The sequence below is a fragment of the Rattus norvegicus genome, chromosome 14, assembly GCF_036323735.1.
Source record: "Rattus norvegicus strain BN/NHsdMcwi chromosome 14, GRCr8, whole genome shotgun sequence".
In the NCBI taxonomy this organism is placed as follows: Eukaryota; Metazoa; Chordata; class Mammalia; order Rodentia; family Muridae; genus Rattus; species Rattus norvegicus.
This window is the reverse complement of record NC_086032.1, coordinates 108722481-108742524: the sequence shown is the minus strand read 5'-3', so window position 1 is coordinate 108742524 and position 20044 is coordinate 108722481. Positions and strand designations below refer to the sequence as shown.

Genomic DNA, 20044 nt, shown 5'->3' with positions numbered 1-20044 from the left:
CTGACTCTAAATATTTAGAATTCCTAATAATCAGCTAGCTGCTCTCTTAATAATGGTTATAGTAAAATTTATTGCCATTATATATTAAGTTTAAAGACATAGTTCTCCAATATTCTATCACTAAAAATTTACTTTTCCTTCCACCTGAAAAATATAACATTACAGGGAAATGCTAACCTGTCAGAGAATAGGGAGAGGGAGAGAGAGAGAGAAAGAGAGAGAGAGAGAGAGAGAGAGAGAACGAGAACAAAGCAGTAAGACTAAGTCAGGAAAAAATATGCAGAAGTAGAAGCTGGAATTTTATATCCTGCAATTTTTTTCCATTGTTATTCACAGGGGAAGGAGATTTTTGTTATTCTGAGACACAGTCTCACTATGAAGTCCAAGCTAGTCTCAAACTTTACTCAGTCTCTCAAGTGCTTGGACTATAGGTGTCTGCCACTATGCCCAGCTTCTGTAACCTGTAACTTTTTACCACACTTCCTTGGTTACCCATATAGATAAATAAAAGGGCAAGAGACAACATCCTAAAACTTTTACTATATCTAAGAAAAACTGCAAATATATAATGAGTTTTAAAAATCAACAATAGACATATATAGGTCAAGGAAAATTTCAAGGGAAGGTACTATGGAAATCAATTGTGCACAAATCTCAACTTAAGCATTTATAAACGTAACACTATCTAAAGGTATCTAACTAAAAAGAAAAGATATTTATTTAAACAATAACAGCCACAAAACATAATCATCAATATGCTTACCATGCATTTACTGAAGTCGTTTGGATCTACCCCAGGCAATGCTCTCATCAACAGAGGTAGCATGTGTGTTGGACCTTCAGGAAACCATTTGCTGCCTGATACCAAACTTCGGGCTACTCCAATTACACAATTTAAAGTAGCTGTGAGCTGGTGAGGTTCTGTTAATGTCTCTAAAGCAGGGTATGTTCTATAGTTTAAAACAGAGTACAGTTTCAAGGTTAAATATACTAAGTTCATAAACTGCATTTTGACCTGCCTAACTGTAGATAGCAGGATGCTGAGTGGAGATTTCCTACTTACATGAACAGCACAGATATAATTGCATCCCTATCTGATCTCCATATAAACTTCAGTGAAAAAGAGCATAAACTTTCACTGTTTCAGTCAACTTAATTAGCAGCATACTGAACTAAGGAAGACCAAGGTACAATTATTCTACTCAGTCCTCTTACAAATATCTTTTAGTCTTTTCTTTTTGGAGATAGGGACTCCTGCAGCACAGGCTAGGATGACCTTGAGTTTCTGATCCTCTTTCATCATCTTGTCTTAAAGTTCTGGAATTACAAGCTTATTTCTGCCCTGGCAGGTTTTACATGCAGTGAACCCATAGCTTTGGACATGTTAACAAAGGGCTCTACCAACTCAGCCACATCTCCCCACCTTACATCCCTGAGACAGGGTCTCACTGACACTTGAGGTCACTGACTGGCTACACGGGCCAGCCAGCAAATCCCAAGGATCTGCCTGCCTTACCTTTCCAGAGTTGCACTTGCAAGCACCTAGCTTTTAAAGTGGACACCTAAGATCTTTACTTAGAACTTCAATTATTTCCCCCTACAAATCTACTTAATACAGAAGAAATATGTAAGCACTGATTTACACAGAAAGGTAAATAATAACAATAGTGTCATTTAATTCTTTGAGATTTAATTATTCTAATTTTATGTGTATAGGTGTTTTGTTCAAATGTTACGCTTATAGGGCATGTGTGTGCCTTGTACCCATGGTGCCAGAAAAGAGCATTAAATCCCTTGGACTTGGCGTTACAAAGCTGAGCTTACCTTTCAAGCACAGGAGGTATTACTAACTCCGGTCTCATGAGTGCAAGGTTCTGCAGCGCCTGGGCTGCTTCTAGACTACCAGTTTTGCTGAACATAGCCAAGAGGACAGGCTGAATAATGCATTGTACAAAGTCTGTAACATCTTCATCCGTAAGCTTATGGCTTTCAGGCACAGGAGTTAACCAGGAGGGCTTCTTGAATCTTTCACGATGTAATCTCCTAACAACACTATTTGGCAACCGCTGAAGGAGTTTCATTAACTTGTTCTGGGAACACAGAAACAATAGGTTCAAATTTCCTATAGGTTCTACTCAGGTTCAATTTTCCTACACAGATATTTACAGTTTTTTCTCACACAAGAAAAAAGAAAAACAAACACTCTGAATACAAAGAACTTTATGTTCTTACTACACAGAACAGCATACTATACCAACTAACAGAGTGACTTCTAAATTCAAGGATTTCAATTGTTTTGTTTTCCTTTAGACAGAGTTATACTATGTAGCATAGCCTGGCTCTGTAATCTTCCTGCCATAGTCTCATGGGTGCTAAGACTTCAGTTATGTGCCTCCCTGCCTTGCCTTAAATTCACGTTTTAAAACAGCCAGGCATGGTAGCACACACTAATAACAGTGTTCAGGAGGCAAAGATACAGGGAACTCTGGTAATTTGAGGCCAGCCTAGTCTGCATAGTGGGTTCTGAGCTAACCAGGGATAGACAGTGAGACCTTGTCTTAAAAGAGAAGGGGAGTGAAAGTACCTTGCTACCAAATAAAATTTTCCAGTATTTATTTTTTAAAAAGGCACTTAATCAGTCAATTAAAAGATAAAACAAAGCTAAAATAGCGACAAGATAAACTGAAGTGATGTTTCTTTGCTTTTGTGGAATTATTATTTTGTTGTAATTATTTTGTCATTAATACCCATGTGCATCATGCTAGTGTGTGTGTGTGTGTGTGTGTGTGTGTGTGTGTGTGTATGTCAAACACACAGATTTGAGTCTAACCACTTACATATAGCCAAGTCTATACAACAGACAAGAAATATTACAGTTCTAAGATAAACAATAGTAAATATGACTGTATCTTTAAATCTTCAAATACTACAACACAAAATGAACATACTTACCAGCCAACGCCCATTATTTGAAGGATGATAAAAAGATGTGATGCTGTTAAACAGACCAGCCAAATGTTTTTGTACTAATTTACTTGGTCCACCCTGTCCAGACACCGCCCCCAAAAAGGAGAAAGAGAAACAGAGAGAGAAACATTAGTATCGGTAATATACTATATATAAAGCGATCAATAAATCAAATCCTAGATATAAAGGTCTAATGTGGATCCCCTTTTTCATACAGTTGTACCTGTAAATCCACAATCAAAATGTAACTTCCTAGTGATCTTTGGACAAATCAGTTTAAAAACATTCCAATAAACACAAAAATAATTTACTTAATTCTAAATAAAGCTGAAAAGGTGTCATCTTTGAACGTAGGGGAACAGTAGATTTTACTCTTCTTAAGTAAAAAACAAGGATACTATAAATTAACATAAAGACTGTCATCTTTGTATAATCAAGAATAGGGGCTGGTGAAATGACTCCTGAGTAAAAACAATGGCCTCAAGCCTAACAGCATTTGAACCAGGACCCACATGGTAGAAAGAGACAACAGACTCCCTATGCTGTTTTCTGACTGTCCCATGGATAAAGTGGCTCCCATGTACGAGTACACAATTAAAGAAAAAATAAAGGATGACAACATAAGCCATACAAAGCACTCCTTAAAATAAGCCATTAGAAAAGTTGCTTAATTGTATGAAACAAAATGATTTACACAATACACTCATATACATTTTATGAGGCCCATTTTGATTAAAAAACATATTTTTATTTATTAATCTATTATTAAAACAATTAAAGAAAAAGGATAAAAGGAAAAATAAGCATTCATTGAAAGGGCTATAACATGGGCTCATACCCTCCACTTTGACTCAAAATGATCTTTTAACAACAGCAAGGAAGACAAAATGTCAAATTATATTAAGAAAGGGTATACTGGCTCATACTTATAATCTCAGGCAGGGGCAAGAAAATCTCTCCAAGTTAAGAGGCTGGGCTGATCTACATATTAAGTCCTAGGTTAATCAAGGGTACATAACTAGACCCTGTCTTGACCTCCCTCTCAAATCAAAAAAAAAAAAAAAAAAGCCTGTTACTATTAACAAGCCTTCCCACTCAAATGTGGGCATAAATGAAGCCTATGTCTGTGCTTCTAAATATAAAAACCAGAAGAAGCCAAACTACTCAAGAAACCAAAATGATCCCACAACTCAGTATCACGATTTTCAAACTTTCAATAAAATAATTAGCATAACTTTTTAAAACTATACTTCCACATCACAAAAAGAAGTGGCAATTAAGAACGAAGATGTGTGTGGGAAAACGAGAGCAAAATTAACTCAAGGTTGACACTGCCCAATTTAGTGAGACCTTCATATTATGCATTAAAATACTCTTTTCTCCTTGAATACAAGAAAAAAACTAAAGTTCTATATAGCAATGGGAGAAGTTTCAACTCTAACTGTAATTCTGTATGAACATTCTATCTTTTCCACAAAAACATTATTAAATATAGACTAATAATTCAAAAAGGTAAGAAACATTAAAATAAATCCTCTAATTTTAATGTAAAGTTTCTTTAATAGTATATTTATATTTTAAAAGTAACACTGAAAACCATATGGAAATTAACAAGTAAAGGATTATTACATATCTGAGATATGGATACACAACATTAGAAAATAGCTGAATCTCGTCATATACAAGGCCCTAAGTTCAATTCCCAGCAAAATTGTAGGTAAAATGAAAGGGGAAAAAAGGGGGGGGGGGGAGGAACAAAGAAAGAAAAGAGAGAGGTAAAGTGAAGGAAAGAGAGAGATATAAAAAGTAAAGAAAAAAAGAACAAAAACTATTTAATAATCAAGTGACTATTAAAACTATTTAATAACCAAGCAATTAACATGGGCTTGGATCAAAAGGTTAAAGAAAATTTAGATGTATTTTATAAAACACGTAATTAACTACAAACCATCATTGCGGTGATCCATATTACAGCATGTCCTATATCATAAGCATTTGTTAAAAATCTTGGGACTAACACTTGACTACTTCCCACTGGGAGGTTCAGGCTTCTCAGAATTCTTGTAAATATCTTTTAAAGCAAAACAAAATAAATATAGGAATAAAAAGGTTCATAAGTATCACAGTAAGTCCTTAAATAGCTAAGTGAATGTTAGGTATTAGTCTTAAATACACCTTCATCCTCTACCCCCACCCCCATGTAATTCTGAGCAAAATCATCGGTGACTAGTAATTTGCTTTATTCTTTAGAAAGTACATATAACAGATTTATTGTATGACACTCCGAGGTTAGTGACAACAAATATGAAGCAGCTGAGTCAATGTACTCAAACAATGAGATATTTAGAGTTAAACATAAAGGGAAAAAATGAAGCTTGTGCAGTTAAACATGAGCCTTTTCCTCCTTTCACCTTCTGAGTACACACATTACTTTCCTATGCTCTCATTCTATGCCAGTGATGCTGGACAGAAGCAGCTCTAATACAAGCAGCTGGCAGACCACTCTCCTTTCAAACTTTAAAGCTGACTTGAAGTCTTCCCTAAGTCTTTGCATGTTAGACAGCATGTAATAACTGTATTTTAATTTAATTAAATTTATACTTTAAAGCTATCATTACTGATAGGGTCCCAAATGAGGGGGAGGAGCTCCTTCTGTTCCTTAGTTTTTAAAAGCTAACTACAGTGGAAAAGAACAAAACCAAAGACAACAAGAACCTTTCTGTTGATTACCAATGCTGTTCTAATGTCAATTTTCACCTTCTGAAAGATTTTCCAAGAGGTTTCTAATACAGATGAAATGATACTCCTCTGGAGATATTCTAGCTTTAAGTACTAAGGGGTAGGGGAAGCTGGTAACACTCTAGAATGCAATCAAATTTAATACAGAAAACTCTTTGAAAGGAATGAATATGATATTCCTTTTTTTTTTTAATCTTCATTAACTTGGATATTTCCTATTTACATTTCGATTGTTATTCCCTTTCCCGGTTTCCAGGCCAACATCCCCCTAACCCCTCCCCCTCTCCTTCTATATGGGTGTTCCCCTCCCCATCCTCTTCCCATTACCGCCCTCTCCCCAACAATCACGTTCACTAGGGGTTCAATCTTGGCAGGACCAAGGGCTTCCCCTTCCACTGGTGCCCTTACTAGGCTATTCATTGCTACCTATGAGGTTGGAGCCCAGGGTCAGTCCATAATGATTTACTTACTACTTTCTAAATTATTCAGTCAAAATTATACTTCATGTCCTCCAATGCAAGACATGTATAACATTTGATACTAGAGTTAAAAAAAAAAACCCTTTACCAAATAATGTTAGTTATCAATACTATGATATGCACATATTCAAATGTTCTAATTACCTTTGGTACATATGGATCCCAATCTATGTATCCTATATTATCTGTAGCCAATCGAGCAAAGAGATTTACTAATTGCTGAAAGTAAACAAAAACAAAATAATGTTAAGCTGATGCTGTTGTTTTAAAATGTTAATTATAATCCTTATTCTGTTGTTTATTTTCTTGAGGTGATTCTCACTATGTGCCAGAATGGTCTTGAACTTATGATACTCTTGCCTCAGCCTCCCAGGTATTGGGATTAGAGTAGGTGCAATCATACCCAGCTCCTCATTTGTCCCTTTCAGCAATCATTAGAACAATGGATATAGTTTATGACTTTTAAAACTTCAAAATTTAAGATCTGGTTCATGCTATGCGTTTGAAATCAATTGTAACCAAAATACTCCTCAAAGGGGGAAAAAGAAGTCACAAAGCATTAGGCACAACGAAAGGTGAAAGGAATACGTATTTATCTCCATCAACTGTCCAGTAGCACCTACAATGACTACAACTAAAACAAACAGTAATCATGTACTTTATACATGTGTACTTGTTAGAAAATAGTAAGTTGAAAGAAATTAACTGGACCTGGAGAGATGGCTACATGGTTAGGAACGCACAACGTGCTTGCAGAGGACCCAACTCAACTATCACCCACATCTGGTGGCTCAAAAAATACTTGTACCAAAAAGCCCCACCGCTGTTCTACTTGTGACAAGGGCTATGTTTATCCTCAAAGCTTCAAGTGATCAGTTCAGCCACCAGCCTAAGTCTTCCTCCAGCTCTTCAATGCCTACTGATGTTTCTGAAACCATCATGATGTTCCTATAGATGGAGCCAGAACTGCTGGACACATGAAGCCACCAGGAAGTGTCCTGGGTGGGGGTGTTTTAGAGATCACCATTTCCAAGGCTCAGGATAAGTACTTTGTGGTGCTGAAAAAGCCAGGCCCTACCCACAGCCTGGTGGTGAACCAAAAGGACATGGTCTTTGGTGGTTGAGCAGAGGTGGAAACAAGTACCTGATACCTGCACTCCACCCTCAATACACTAAGCACTGCAAAAACAAAACACCACACATGGCAAGTCCCAGCTCTAGGGAATGTGATGACTCTCACCTCCTCGGGCACAGTACCCACCCACCTGGCCACCAACAGAAAGACCCACAGGTGTGAGCACATGTACATGTATACGCACTTATAAAACTCTTTCTAAAAAAGGAATTAACTGTAATGTTACTACTAGAAATTCTAAAAAAACAGGAGTTAGCTATTAAATGATCTACATATTTAACTCCAAATATAAAATTAAAGAAGTGGGGGGACAGAATACTTACCCCCTCCCACTGTGGGAGATTTTGCACTGAAACCCAAAGGCCAATTAATTCATCAAACCAAAGTCTGAAGAAGAAAATGTTGTTATGAATATCAAGTGATTACAGAAAGTGTTTCAAAGCCAGGTAGTCTTTGTACTTCTAAATCTATTATTCTTACTGCTAACTACCCAACCTAGAAAAAATAATACTGAGTTTCAAACTTATTGGATCAAAGGAATACTTTTTGTCTGAGTGTTACCTTTCTTGTTTATTTGTACTATTAAATGTAATCTCATTTACTGTTCTGAATTGTTACATAGCTACATTGTTACATTGTCCACTCTTACTCAACAACTGTAACAACTTTCTCCCTTATATCCTTTGCCTTTCTGTTTTTCTGGCATTTTTCCATTATAGTTGTTCTATTTCTTTTCTCTTCTGATATCTTAAAACCATCATTTCATTGGGCTTGTTATATAAGGATTACTCTCTTTAAAATCATATGCTTAGCTCTTAACCTTCACACTTGAATCATAATTAGAAAGAAGCTTCTAGCTATAGTTACTGGTATTGCTATATTTCTTGCTGTATCCTAGAGTATGTCGAATATGCACACTTACTTAAAACCTTTATGATGCAGTTCTGGAGGAAGGGAGGTAGGAAGAAATATTTCAAAATAACTGACGGCCTTTTGCATTGTTACATCAAAAGGACACATTAAAGGCCTCCATTCTTCTAACATTTCTGCTGTTGCATCTGCTGGAAAATATCTAGTAAAAAAAGAAAAGGTTTCCATATATCTGACTACTGAATTAAAAACCCTACAATACTTATATATGATTGACAAAAGTGAAAAGAAAAGGCCTAGAGAATTAGCCCAGTACACATAGGACCTGGGTTTGTTCCCCAACAGCAAAAGAAAACGAGCCTCATGAAAGAAGGGAATATATGTCATAGGATATCAGTCACACTAGAAACATCAAGGTTTCCATAATAAAAACATACTTTTACAAAGATACAATAAATGACCTCCCACACTCACTTAGAAGAAAGTAAACTTTTTTTTAATCTAGCAGACATTCAGAAGAGGCTTTGGGGTTGAAAAAACACTGTTACTTAAGTTGCCTACAAAGTTCAGCAACTGAAAAACTCAATAAAACTCGTTCCCATAGAAGATAAATAATCAGTAAAAATAAAAAAGCATTGTCCTAGGAATTTCTGGAATGAGTCCATGGGACCCTCAAGAAACCACAGGTACTTCTTTATACCTGAGAGGATTGAGAAGACCTGTTCTAAGGCTCTGATATTCTACACCTATAATCCTAATACTGCAAGGTGTAGGTAGGAGTTCAAAGCTAACATGGCAACTTGAGATGATCCCGTTTCAACCTCTCAATCAATCAATATGAGGTATAAAGTACTGTATCTGAGAATTCTGTATTCTTCCCAAAGAAATCAACTTTTAGGTTTGACTTAATAGCATATTGTTAACCTATCATACTTTTAAAAACCTGTTAGCTTAAAAGCATATTTTATTACTTTATATGAAAAATAAAACTACATTGCTAAGAACGCTTCTATTAAGTTCACCACACATTTTCTGTCAGGTACTAATGTAGCAAATTGCAAATTAAAACAGAACTACCACCAGTAAATTACGTTCTATCTTCAAGAATCGTATATATCAATTCCCCTTCCCAATATTTCTGAGTCAGTTCATAGCAAAGTAATAAAAAAAACTCCATCCTCTGCTTTCTACATATGTACCCTGGTACAGATCCCTCCCCCCGTCCCCATACTAGACACCTACACATACAGACAATATTAATGAATTAATTAATTAACTTTTTTAAAAAGTAAATTTTTAAATACTCAAGTAAAATTTTAGTTAAGAACTGGGAATACTGTTGTGCTCAATGACTAGTACTAAAATATCAGAAACCATTTATAACTTTAATTTCCTCTTCAAAGTACACTAAAGATGGGGGAAGGCCTAGAGGTAAAACAAGAGGTTTTATAGATTGAGTGCTACTTACGGTCGGCAGCTTTTCACGAGGGTTTTGAGAACATTTTCTATAGAACTAGAGGAGAAAAAGCCATTTGATATATTAGCTTGGGGTATTTAAAGAACACAGTTAATTCTGCAACCTGTACATCAAAGATAAACACACAGGTTCATATTATCTGTTTATATATAATTGCTAAATCTTCTCTGCTATATTCAGAATTACAAGGATTATCTACCTAGACCTCTTAGTCTGCTTTTTTCCTTTACCCTCATTTTGTTCTCTCTCTCTCTCTCTCTCTCTCTCTCTCTCTCTCTCTCTCTCTCTGTGTGTGTGTGTGTGTGTGTGTGTGTGTCTCTATGTGTGTATGTGTGTGTGTGATAAAGAAGACAATTAGTTAACAATGCCATAGTACACATACAGAAAGTAAGCCCAATGGCTGAAAATTCTAAAGAATAATTTTTATTATACTGCTTTTGCATCAAAATATGAACTGTGGTATAATGAAATACGGAATATGGTGTGCTTCTTTCTGCCAGCAGTGGCAGAAGTCTTGATAATCAACTAATCAAGTTGATTATCTTAACTCATCTTTAACACTCCAAGGTACTTCACTGTAGTAACAATTATCAAAATCAACAGCTGTTCTATTTAAACAGCTCCTCAAAAAGTTAATTGAAAAAAAAAATAAGAACTCACACAAACTTTAATGAAAAGGCCATGGATACTGGTTTAAATACATGACCAAGATAGAATATTTAGGATATCAACTAGACCATAGTCAAAACTGGTCAGATGCAACAAAACAAAGTGGTATCATGAAGTGAAACTTAAAATGAATCTGTGACTACTTACAGCATGATAAATACAAATAGAAACACCAGAGGTGTATACAGTTTTTCTGAAAGCTTATGAACTAAACTATAAGGAAATTCCAAGGAACAAGCACCTAATATATTATGGTAACATTAACCTAGAAAACAAACCAAAACTGCAGCCTCATTACTAACTACTTTAGACATCATCTTCCACTTTCAAACCGGGGGGCTTGGGGGAGAGGCTGAGGGTAAGTAATTTACACACACACACACACACACACACACACACACACACACACACACAAACACACACACATACAATTAAGAAATATAGTATACTGGGCATAAACTTTTCTCTACATTTGAAGCTTCCTGAAGCCTATGGCTGTACTTATTAGTCAGGATACCTAATGTGCTTCTAGTAAGGCTATTCAAATCTGCAGGGACAGTTAAATTATTTCTGCGTGCTTACAATACTCAATAAACACTTTTTATCAGGGGGCAAATAGCACAGATCTTGGATCTTCTTTCAGTTTGAAGAGCCAGTTAGTAACAAATTATAGAATCAACATGTGGAAAGCCATCTGGTTAATTTAAGTTTAGAATTTAAAAGTGAATTCTGAAACATAAACCGTCTTTCTAAGGAAAAGAAAAGATAAATGACCCCGTGACTTCCTAATGTCTGTGCTTACATTACCTTTCTATTTTACTAGTTTGGTAGCAATTGATTTCAGATTTAAATGTTGCAGAAATACTGCTATTTCTCCCAAGTAACGTCACTATACCAAGAAAGAAACCATTCTAACATTAGAAACTGTTCCAAAAAGTAAGTCATTAAAGACTGCACAGCTAAGTGTTGTCTTCATTCTAGAAGCAAGCACAGGAAGTTAATGATAACATTCCTGTAACTTGTTACCAACTCAAGGGGTGAGTTTTAGAGTGTGTGATTTCATTCACATAAAAGTCAATTCCAACCGATCTTCCACATAAGGCCTGCACCATGGAATTTATGCTCTTTATTCAGAAAAGGGTACAATCTCTCTAACCTGTGATATCTGTATAGTGACCTTTTGTGATTCTTGTAATCTCTCAAGATGAAGGGAACAATGTTTCTGTTTAAAAATAAAATAAAAGGTTAAGGCTAGATGCTACTAATTTTTAGAGGGAGTGAATAATCACTACATAAATTCCAAATGTTGGAAATTTATAGTACTCAACTAGTAACTCAAACTGCTAATGTTTAAAAGTGACTAAACTTTAGATGGAGTTTCTCACACCCCATTTTCTCTTAGAAATGAGAGTTCATTTACAAAAGAAGGCCATGGAGTACACAATGCTTCAGTTTGAACCTAAGAGTCAGACAAATCTGAATTTGAAAACCAAGTCCACTGTTCCTAGGAGTATACTATTACAGTTTAGTACTTTTCATCATGACAGATAATACCTACCCTCTCATAAAGCTATTTTTAAATTAACTGAGATAATATATTGAAAACTGTTGGGTAGCTCAAAATCATTTATTAGGCATCACAGCAAGTATTAGCAACTATTAATTCATACTTTGCAAAAACTATTGCACGTGCAACTTCCCAGAAACAAAAAATTGTGCACCTTTTACTGTTACAGCAATTCTCTTGCTATCAATCATGAATCTATGATTCAGAACATAACACCCCAATGAGAAATTTCTTTTCATCACCTTACTATTCTGTACTAAAAGTGAATTCCTAAGCTCTTGTACCAGTTTGAGCCTCATGTGAATTTTTCTCTGCACTTCAATTTCCTCATGATGGCACTAATGTTCTCTGATTGTACCAAGACAGGACAAGGAAGAGTCAACTATTTCTGTTCCCAGTCACTAAAAGGTGAACTTCAAGGTCATAGAGGTTGTAGCCTGACTCTCCTAGTTCTTTGTATCTATCAAGATAAGATGAGCTTTTATTTTTTAAAAAATTAAAGAATCATTTATTTTATGTGTATGATTGTTTTGTCTGCATGTATGTCTCTGCATCACTGCATGCCTGGTCACCATGGAAGACAAAAGCTGAAGTTGCATATAGACGGTTGTTAAGTTACCATGTAGGTACAAGGAATCAAATTCATGTCCTCTGGAAGAAAACACTTAACCACTGAGTCATGCCCAAGATTTACTTATAAACCCCCCCCCCCAAACACATGACACATGACACATGATGTATTCAAAATAAAAATAAGCCCAGAAGTATTCATAGATTCAACTGAACTAAAATTTCTGTCAGACTAATTCTATTTGCTCTTTTTACATATGAATTGGGAAACAATAATAATGGTATATTCCTTCTTTCCCTGTCTTGAACTCATAATTAAGTAGTATTTTTCCCCCTTAGTGAGACTTCCAGGTCATAGAAGAAGAGAAGGAAAACAAAGAAAAAGGGATTCAGATCAGGTTTTGGAGCAAAGAGGATGCTACAGACAAGTAGGTCTTGGGGCCCCTAGAGTTTGTAGTCTCTGCCCTGAGTGGGGGCAGAGGAGGACAGAGGGAGCTAGTTGATAAGATTAGGACAGGAAATTCTTCCATCAGTCATTGCATTATCTGGCTAGTTTTAAAATAATAAAACTGTCTACTGTTTTCTATCCACTGGGCAGTTGTTGGTGGCTTAGCAAAGCCCTTGCCTGCTGAGTGAAACCAGCGCTGACTGATCTTGGAGCCTAGCCAAGAGCACAGGCAGAGTTCCTGGAAAGGCGGAAACTGATTTTTTAAAAAATTGCATGAATAAATGTGTCTCAAAAAACAAAACCAAGACAACAAAAGCAAATGAACCTTTGTTGAATGACTAGAGAAAGCCAGATGAGGGTAGATCTCAGTGGTACAACACTTGCCTAGCAAGTCAAGGCCCTGGGCTCAATTGCTAACAACCGCAAATGGGAATGGGATAGAGATACACAGGTAATTAAAAACTGAGTACCAGGTCAGGTGTGGTGGCAGAACTGTTGGGAGCTGGAGGCCAGCCTAGGCTACACAGCATGGCCCTAGTACCTGCCCTTCAAGAGAGAGAGAGAGAGAGAGAGAAAGTAAGTTAGTTAAGCAAATTTTTCCTACAGGCATATTACTATGAAAAATAGTATACATGGTAGCTTTAAAATATATAAGGGAAAAACACAAAGGAAAAATACTAAAATCTGTTTTCACAAGAACATTAAGTTGTGACAGGACATGGATAGAAAACAGGAATCAGAAATACAATTTTGTATTTTGTAATGAATTAAAAACCCTACCAAGTCAGGTAAGGTGGTACATTCCTTTGTCCCAGGACCCAGGAGACAGAGACAGACAGTTCTCTGTGAGTTCAAAGCCAGCCTGATCTACATAGTGAGTTCTAGAGCAGACAGGGCAACATGGAGGCCTTGTTTTAAAACAACAAAAACTCTAAAAACTTCTTTCAATTACCAACAATCTCAGTACTTGGAAGTCTGAGATGGAAGGGAAGGGAAGAGAAGGAAAGAGAGAGAAATGTTTTTATTATCTTTGCTCTAAGCAGGACCAATTTTTAAAACAGAATGAAATACATGGCACTCTAAGCAGTGGTTTCCATAAGAACAAAACACACCAGGTACACACAGAGCTGAAGAGCTGAAAGACCAACACTTAACAAATGAAGCCCTTCTATTTTTAAAAGTCATCTAAAAATAGTACAACAAGCTGTCAAATGACAAAGCTGTTTCAAATATGTCAAAATACATCTAAGAAATATAGAAAGCAAAATATCAAATCTAAGAAAGCAAGTCAAATAAAATGGTTCCTTATAAGTTAAAAGATGTTAAGAAATAGTGTTGGTAAAAACTAACAACCTTATTCTAGACTATAAAAGCTTGCAACATTACTATGCCAAAACAATGTTAAGCAAGAAAAACAATAACTATCCAAACAGTTCCCTTATTGAAATTCAGCAGAACAATGAAGTGCTGGGAAGAACAAGCATTGCTGTGTGACTCACTGGTTACTCTGGCATTTCTGCTTAAGAGTCTCTAACAGTAGTCTTCAATTCAAGGGAAGCAGAAAGGAGGTAGGTCAAGAAATAAAAAAGTATTTCAAAACTGAATTCATAAATTTAATATTATTCCTTTGTTTAGGAGACAGCTGTGTCCCCAGTGCTGATATAAAAGCTGTGTAATGTAATTAATGTACACCCAGACTTTTCAAAACTGAATTTCTTAAAGAGAGACAAAGTAACAAATCAACAGGACACTTTACAATGTAGTCCCTGAAAGGTGGTTACACAATACTATGTGTCAATCACTGTAGGTCAGGGGCTCAATATAGTTAGACTTTCTAAGAGCACCAATTTTAGTCTGAGGCATATATGAAGAAAAAACCTAGTACAGATAGGAATGTGTAAAACAAAACACTTTATAAACGTCCACAAAATACCTCACATACTTTATCTCAGATCCCTGGGAACATGGAAGGGTGTATTAAGTGAAAAGAAGACCAGACACAGAAAAAAGGCTCACGTCCTAGAAAGACCTGTTCTTACAAAATCAAAAAATAGGAAAAAGGGCATGATTAATCATAGCAAAAGACTGCTGGGATGGTGGCATGTGCCTTCAATTCTGGGGAAGCAGAAGCAGGTGGAATATTGTTGAGTCTTTGAGCCACATATGGGCTCAAACAAGATGGGCTGAAAGGTGGGCATACATGTGTGTCAGTGTTGGCAGGGCAGAATATTTGAACCTAGTGTTTCACACATGCTAAGCATGTGCTCCACCAGAATAAACCCCAATCTCACAGGGTATTTTTAATGACTTTTAAAAAAGATTTATTTTTATTACTTTTAAATTATGTGCATGTGTGGGTGTGGGAATAGGCACACAAACGTAAGAGCAGGTACCTATAGAAGGCAGACACATCCAATCTCCCTGGAGATGGAGTTACAGTAGATCACTGTGAGTGACCCAAAAAGACAATGGGAACTGGGGAACCAAATTTAGGTTCTCTGCAAAGAGCAAGATACTGAGCTCTCTAGTACACCATAGGACACGTTTAAAGGATAGTGACTGAGGAGAACCTAAACAACCTTTAGTGGCCAAAAGCTAGATACATAAAATACCCTATAATTTGTGATCTATCCCAAAATAATAACAACAACGAAATGTACGAAGCTAGGTATGGTGGCATACTTCTATAATTCCAGCACTGAGAAATATGTTTAAAAGCAACTATATTTTGTTGCTTTTTTTTTTTTTTAATCTGAGTATCTAGTGGAACATCTGAAAGTCTTAATACAATGTGTTGTTTTTAAAGACTGGTTTTCACTTTGTATCCCTAGATAGTTTTCTACTTAGTGTGTAACCCAAGCTGGCCTCAAATTCATGGCAAACCTCTTGCTTCAGCCTCTTGATGTTGGAGTTTGATGCATGAAGGATCATCAAATCATTAAACTGGCAGTTGGTAGAGACACAGAATCATGCCAGGCTGAAGACAGTTTAGTTGGTATGAGCACCTGACCAGCAGGCACAAGGCCCTAGGTTCAGTCTCCCGCAATTCTCACACACCCTAGTCCACATGAATTTCATGTTGCTGGCATTCTTCTACAACATAGTATGAAACACAGCAACACAGACCAGCTCTAGCAAAACGGGGATAAATGATCTACAGATCAAGGCTAATTGTGGTTCTGGAGTGAATCTGAAACTTTATCTCGAAAAGACAACACTAGACAAGGATGAATTTTCTTTTTTCTTTTTCTTTTTTGCTATTGTTTAGACAGGGTCTCTAGGTAGCCTTGGCTGCCTAGAACTCGTAGACCAGATTGACTTTGATCTAACAGAGATCTGCCTACCACACCTAGCTATGTGTTATTCTATAAAGTTGTAGTTTTAAACCCTACTAGGAAATGACAAAAACCAAGGACTGGCAAAGTTTATATCCTAAGTGTAGTTAACTAGTAACACTGATACTTGTTCAGGCATGTGAAAATCCAGCCCTTGGAGGATGAGCAAGTCTGTTCTGTAGTAGGGGTGGAAGAACCCACCATTTCTCTAATTTTGTATAGTGAATCCCCCATGAAAGATGTAAGGCCCCTTACTTAAAACATTTACTTAATGAATTAAAATACTTAAATTGCCAGGTTGGGTGGGGTGTGGGAACTGGTTTGTAGAAAGATGGCTCAGTGGTTAAGAGCACTTGCACCTCTTACAGATGGCCCAGGTTCAATTCCTAACCCACACAGAGGCTTACAACCACCTGCAGCTCCAATTCCAAGACTCAATGCCCTTTTCTGGCCTCCAAAGTCTGCTAAACACATGTAGTGCACATGCGCTCACACAATCTCACACAAACATGCACAAATGAAAACAAGTAACTTTTTAAGGAAAAAAAAAAGACTGGCAGATAACCATTGCAACTAATAACAAAAGAATGATGAGAGTGAGTGTCCGAAATGTCTCAGTGAAAAAGCTTTGAGAAAAAAAAAATACAGATTCAAGTAGTTTTTAAAGGGAAAAGTCAAGTTACATAGAAATGAACACATTAAAATATGAATTTGCACTGGGCACAGTAGTACACACCATTAATGGTATTACTAGGGAGGCAAAGGTAGGTGAGTCTTGGTGAATTTAAAGACAACCTGGTCTACATAGGTAGTGGGTTCCAGTTCCAGAACAGCCACAGTTATGCAAAGAGAGTTATTTCAGAAAAATAAAAAAATAAAAAAACAAAACAAGGAAAATGCATTTGCTTATTTTAACCCATTTTTGCTCATTGTATTCAATCCCCTAAAAGCACAGGTGGCCAGGCCTCAAAGAAGTACTTTAATACTTACTTAGGAAATGAATTTAATCTCAGGTGCTCTGTCTTGGAATATAATATTCTTTCTACCATGTCATAAAGTGGTCTCCATGGTAACTCTAAATCATCTCTTGAAAGAAGTTCCTTTTTTCTAATTAAGAAGAGAAATATATGCAATCATTTATACAGGTGCATGGTTATCAAGTATATTACACAAAAAGGACAGTGTTTTACTACACAAAATATCACAGTGTTTGTTTTGCCCGTCTCTGCCCAAAGCCACTCACTGGTAGAATGATGTAAGGAAGCACTTGGTGCTCCTCAACACCAAGCAGTGCCTATTAAAGAGCACATTTAAAATTGTGCCACCATTACTACTACTCTAAAGAGATTTCATAATTTTACATTTTTTTGGAAGATTTATTTTCTGTGTGTGTTTTGCTTGCCTGTGTGTACAACATGCACACCCGGTACTTTCAAAGATTGAAGAAGGCGAGAGATATCCTAGAAATGGAATTATGGATACATGTAGGTTCTGGGTCCTTTGCTAGAGCAGAGAGTGGCCTCTTATCTTTCTGGCTCTGAAGTTCCATTTTGGTACAGCACATGTGTGGTTTCTACTCTTCACTGGGTACAACAATGGCTTATACCCCGTGGAGCAAACAATTAGCATATATAAAATCTAACCACCAATAGCTGAGCATGTACAACTAAAACCTTCACAGAGAAAATAAACTTTTAAATCAAAACATACAATTAAACTTTGGGAAACTGTTCTCTTCTCAAAACTGATTCTCATTCAATAAAGTTTAAAAAGCAAAATCTTTCCAGGAATAACAGAAAGTAGACTTACTTTAATAAGTTGATCAAGAGACGGGCAAATCCCTGCATCATGCTGATTTCTAGTTTTGGAATTGATACCAGCTCATACAATAACTTAATAAAAAGAACATGATCTTCTTTGCTAAATTTTCTCCCATAAAGTCGAATATAACTGCAAAAGGAAAACAAAGCTGTTAAAAATTAATCTAGACATTCATATTCCTTACTACACTGTCTATACTAAGCTGATGGTCCATGCTATAATAAATGGAAAAACACACAGAAACGCGCGCGCGCACACACACACACACACACACACACACACACACACACACACACACGATAAAATCTGTTGCTCAGTCTATAAAAAAAGGAAATCAAATAAGTGTAAAAGCTTATAAAGGAAATCCTGTAATGTGCTATATAACATGGACGACCTGCCAGGCATGGTGGTGCTTATCTAAAACACCAGCACTTGGGAAGTGATAAAGGAGGATCAGGAATTCAAGGCCAGTTTGGATTACATTAGACCCTTCAAAAAAGAACTCCTGCCTGAGAAATGTTAAGAAATTAAATTTATAACGCACAGCTTTAAAAAAAAAAAGAATAAAAAGTCAACCATGAATGTGGACCTTAATTTTAAAAACTACTAAATATTTTATATTTATACAAAACAATTATTCTGTACTTTAATCAACACATTATCAAGCATTTAATAATAAAGCCAATTTAGAACATTGTTGTCTTATCAGATCACATCCCCAGCATTGTAAGTAAATTTAAGGCCTGACACATTCTACCACTAAGCTGTACCTCCATACCCCTACCATTTGTGTACCCACATAATCCCAGCAGTAAAAGGACAGGTAATATCAAAAGTTCATAGTCAGTGATTTACACAGTGGGTTCCAGACCAGTCAAGGCTATATAGGGACACCCACTCTCCAAAAAACAAATTAAAAATGAACCGACAATTTATCTTAAAAGTACACATATTCAATTTTTAAACTTAGAAAAAGTTTTGGCAATAAGCAAGCTTAAAATAATGAAGAGTGTTCGTGTCCCTTGCTCTCTTCTAGGCAGGGTCTCACTATATAGCTGGCCTGGAACTCACCATGTAGATCAGGCTGGCTCTGTGAGAGCCAAAGTTATGTTCTAAGTTTTAATAACTACATAAAAGATCCACAAAACGAAAAATGTCTCTCACCTAAAAGCCCCTTGGTCAAGGACAGATACTTAGATGCTGGTAGCTGCTGTTCATGTGAGATAAGGCAGGACCAGACTGCCTCCATCTTAGGTTTCAAAGCTATCTTATAGCAAAGACTATCAAGCCTCATTCCTATTGCCTGTCTCTTGTCTCTATGTCCCAGCTGCAACCTTAACTACAAATGGTTCTGGTAGTGCCAATTCCAGGAAATGGCAAGCATGTCATTGTTTCAAAAAGTTGTTTATAAACATCTTGCAACCTTAGCCTTGTTTCTAAGGGGTTGTTATGGTTATCTTATTAACCCTACCCACCCCTACATACCCCGCCCCATCAATTCCCCCATTTGGAAACCCACTCACATCCAATGTTTACCTCTCAAACCCCACCCTTGGGGTTTGGAGGGTAGCTCACATACACAAATAAAAAACCTTGATCTAGCCTCAACATATAAAAGAGACACGTGCTCCACTATGTTCATCGCAGCCTTATTTATAATAGCCAGAAGCTGGAAAGAACCCAGATGCCCTTCAACAGAGGAATGGATACAGAAAATGTGGTACATCTACACAATGGAATATTACTCAGCTATCAAAAACAACGACTTTATGAGTTTCATAGGCAAATGGTTGGAACTGGAAAATATCATCCTGAGTGAGCTAACCCAATCACAGAAAGACATACATGGTATGCACTCATTGATAAGTGGCTATTAGTCCAAATGCTTGAATTACCCTAGATCCCTAGAACAAATGAAACTCAAGACGGATGATCAAAATGTGAATGCTTCACTCCTTCTTTAAATG

General features: G+C 36.5%; 1 protein-coding gene across 5 annotated transcripts in view; it reads right to left on the bottom strand.

The window, feature by feature from the left end:
* Positions 1 to 20044, bottom strand: part of Psme4 (proteasome activator subunit 4) — a 103688-nt gene that overhangs the window by 67806 nt on the left and 15838 nt on the right. For 3 of the 5 annotated variants that reach the window (XM_008770467.4, XM_039092328.2, XM_063273499.1), the window contains exons 2-12: positions 18066 to 18206; positions 17247 to 17363; positions 11493 to 11558; positions 9659 to 9703; positions 8243 to 8392; positions 7644 to 7707; positions 6330 to 6404; positions 4916 to 5038; positions 2953 to 3045; positions 1825 to 2090; positions 764 to 950 (exon numbers count right to left, since the gene is read on the bottom strand). In XM_008770467.4, the coding sequence (XP_008768689.2) occupies positions 764 to 950; positions 1825 to 2090; positions 2953 to 3045; positions 4916 to 5038; positions 6330 to 6404; positions 7644 to 7707; positions 8243 to 8392; positions 9659 to 9703; positions 11493 to 11558; positions 17247 to 17363; positions 18066 to 18206 (1327 nt within the window). 5 annotated transcript variants of the gene reach the window in all.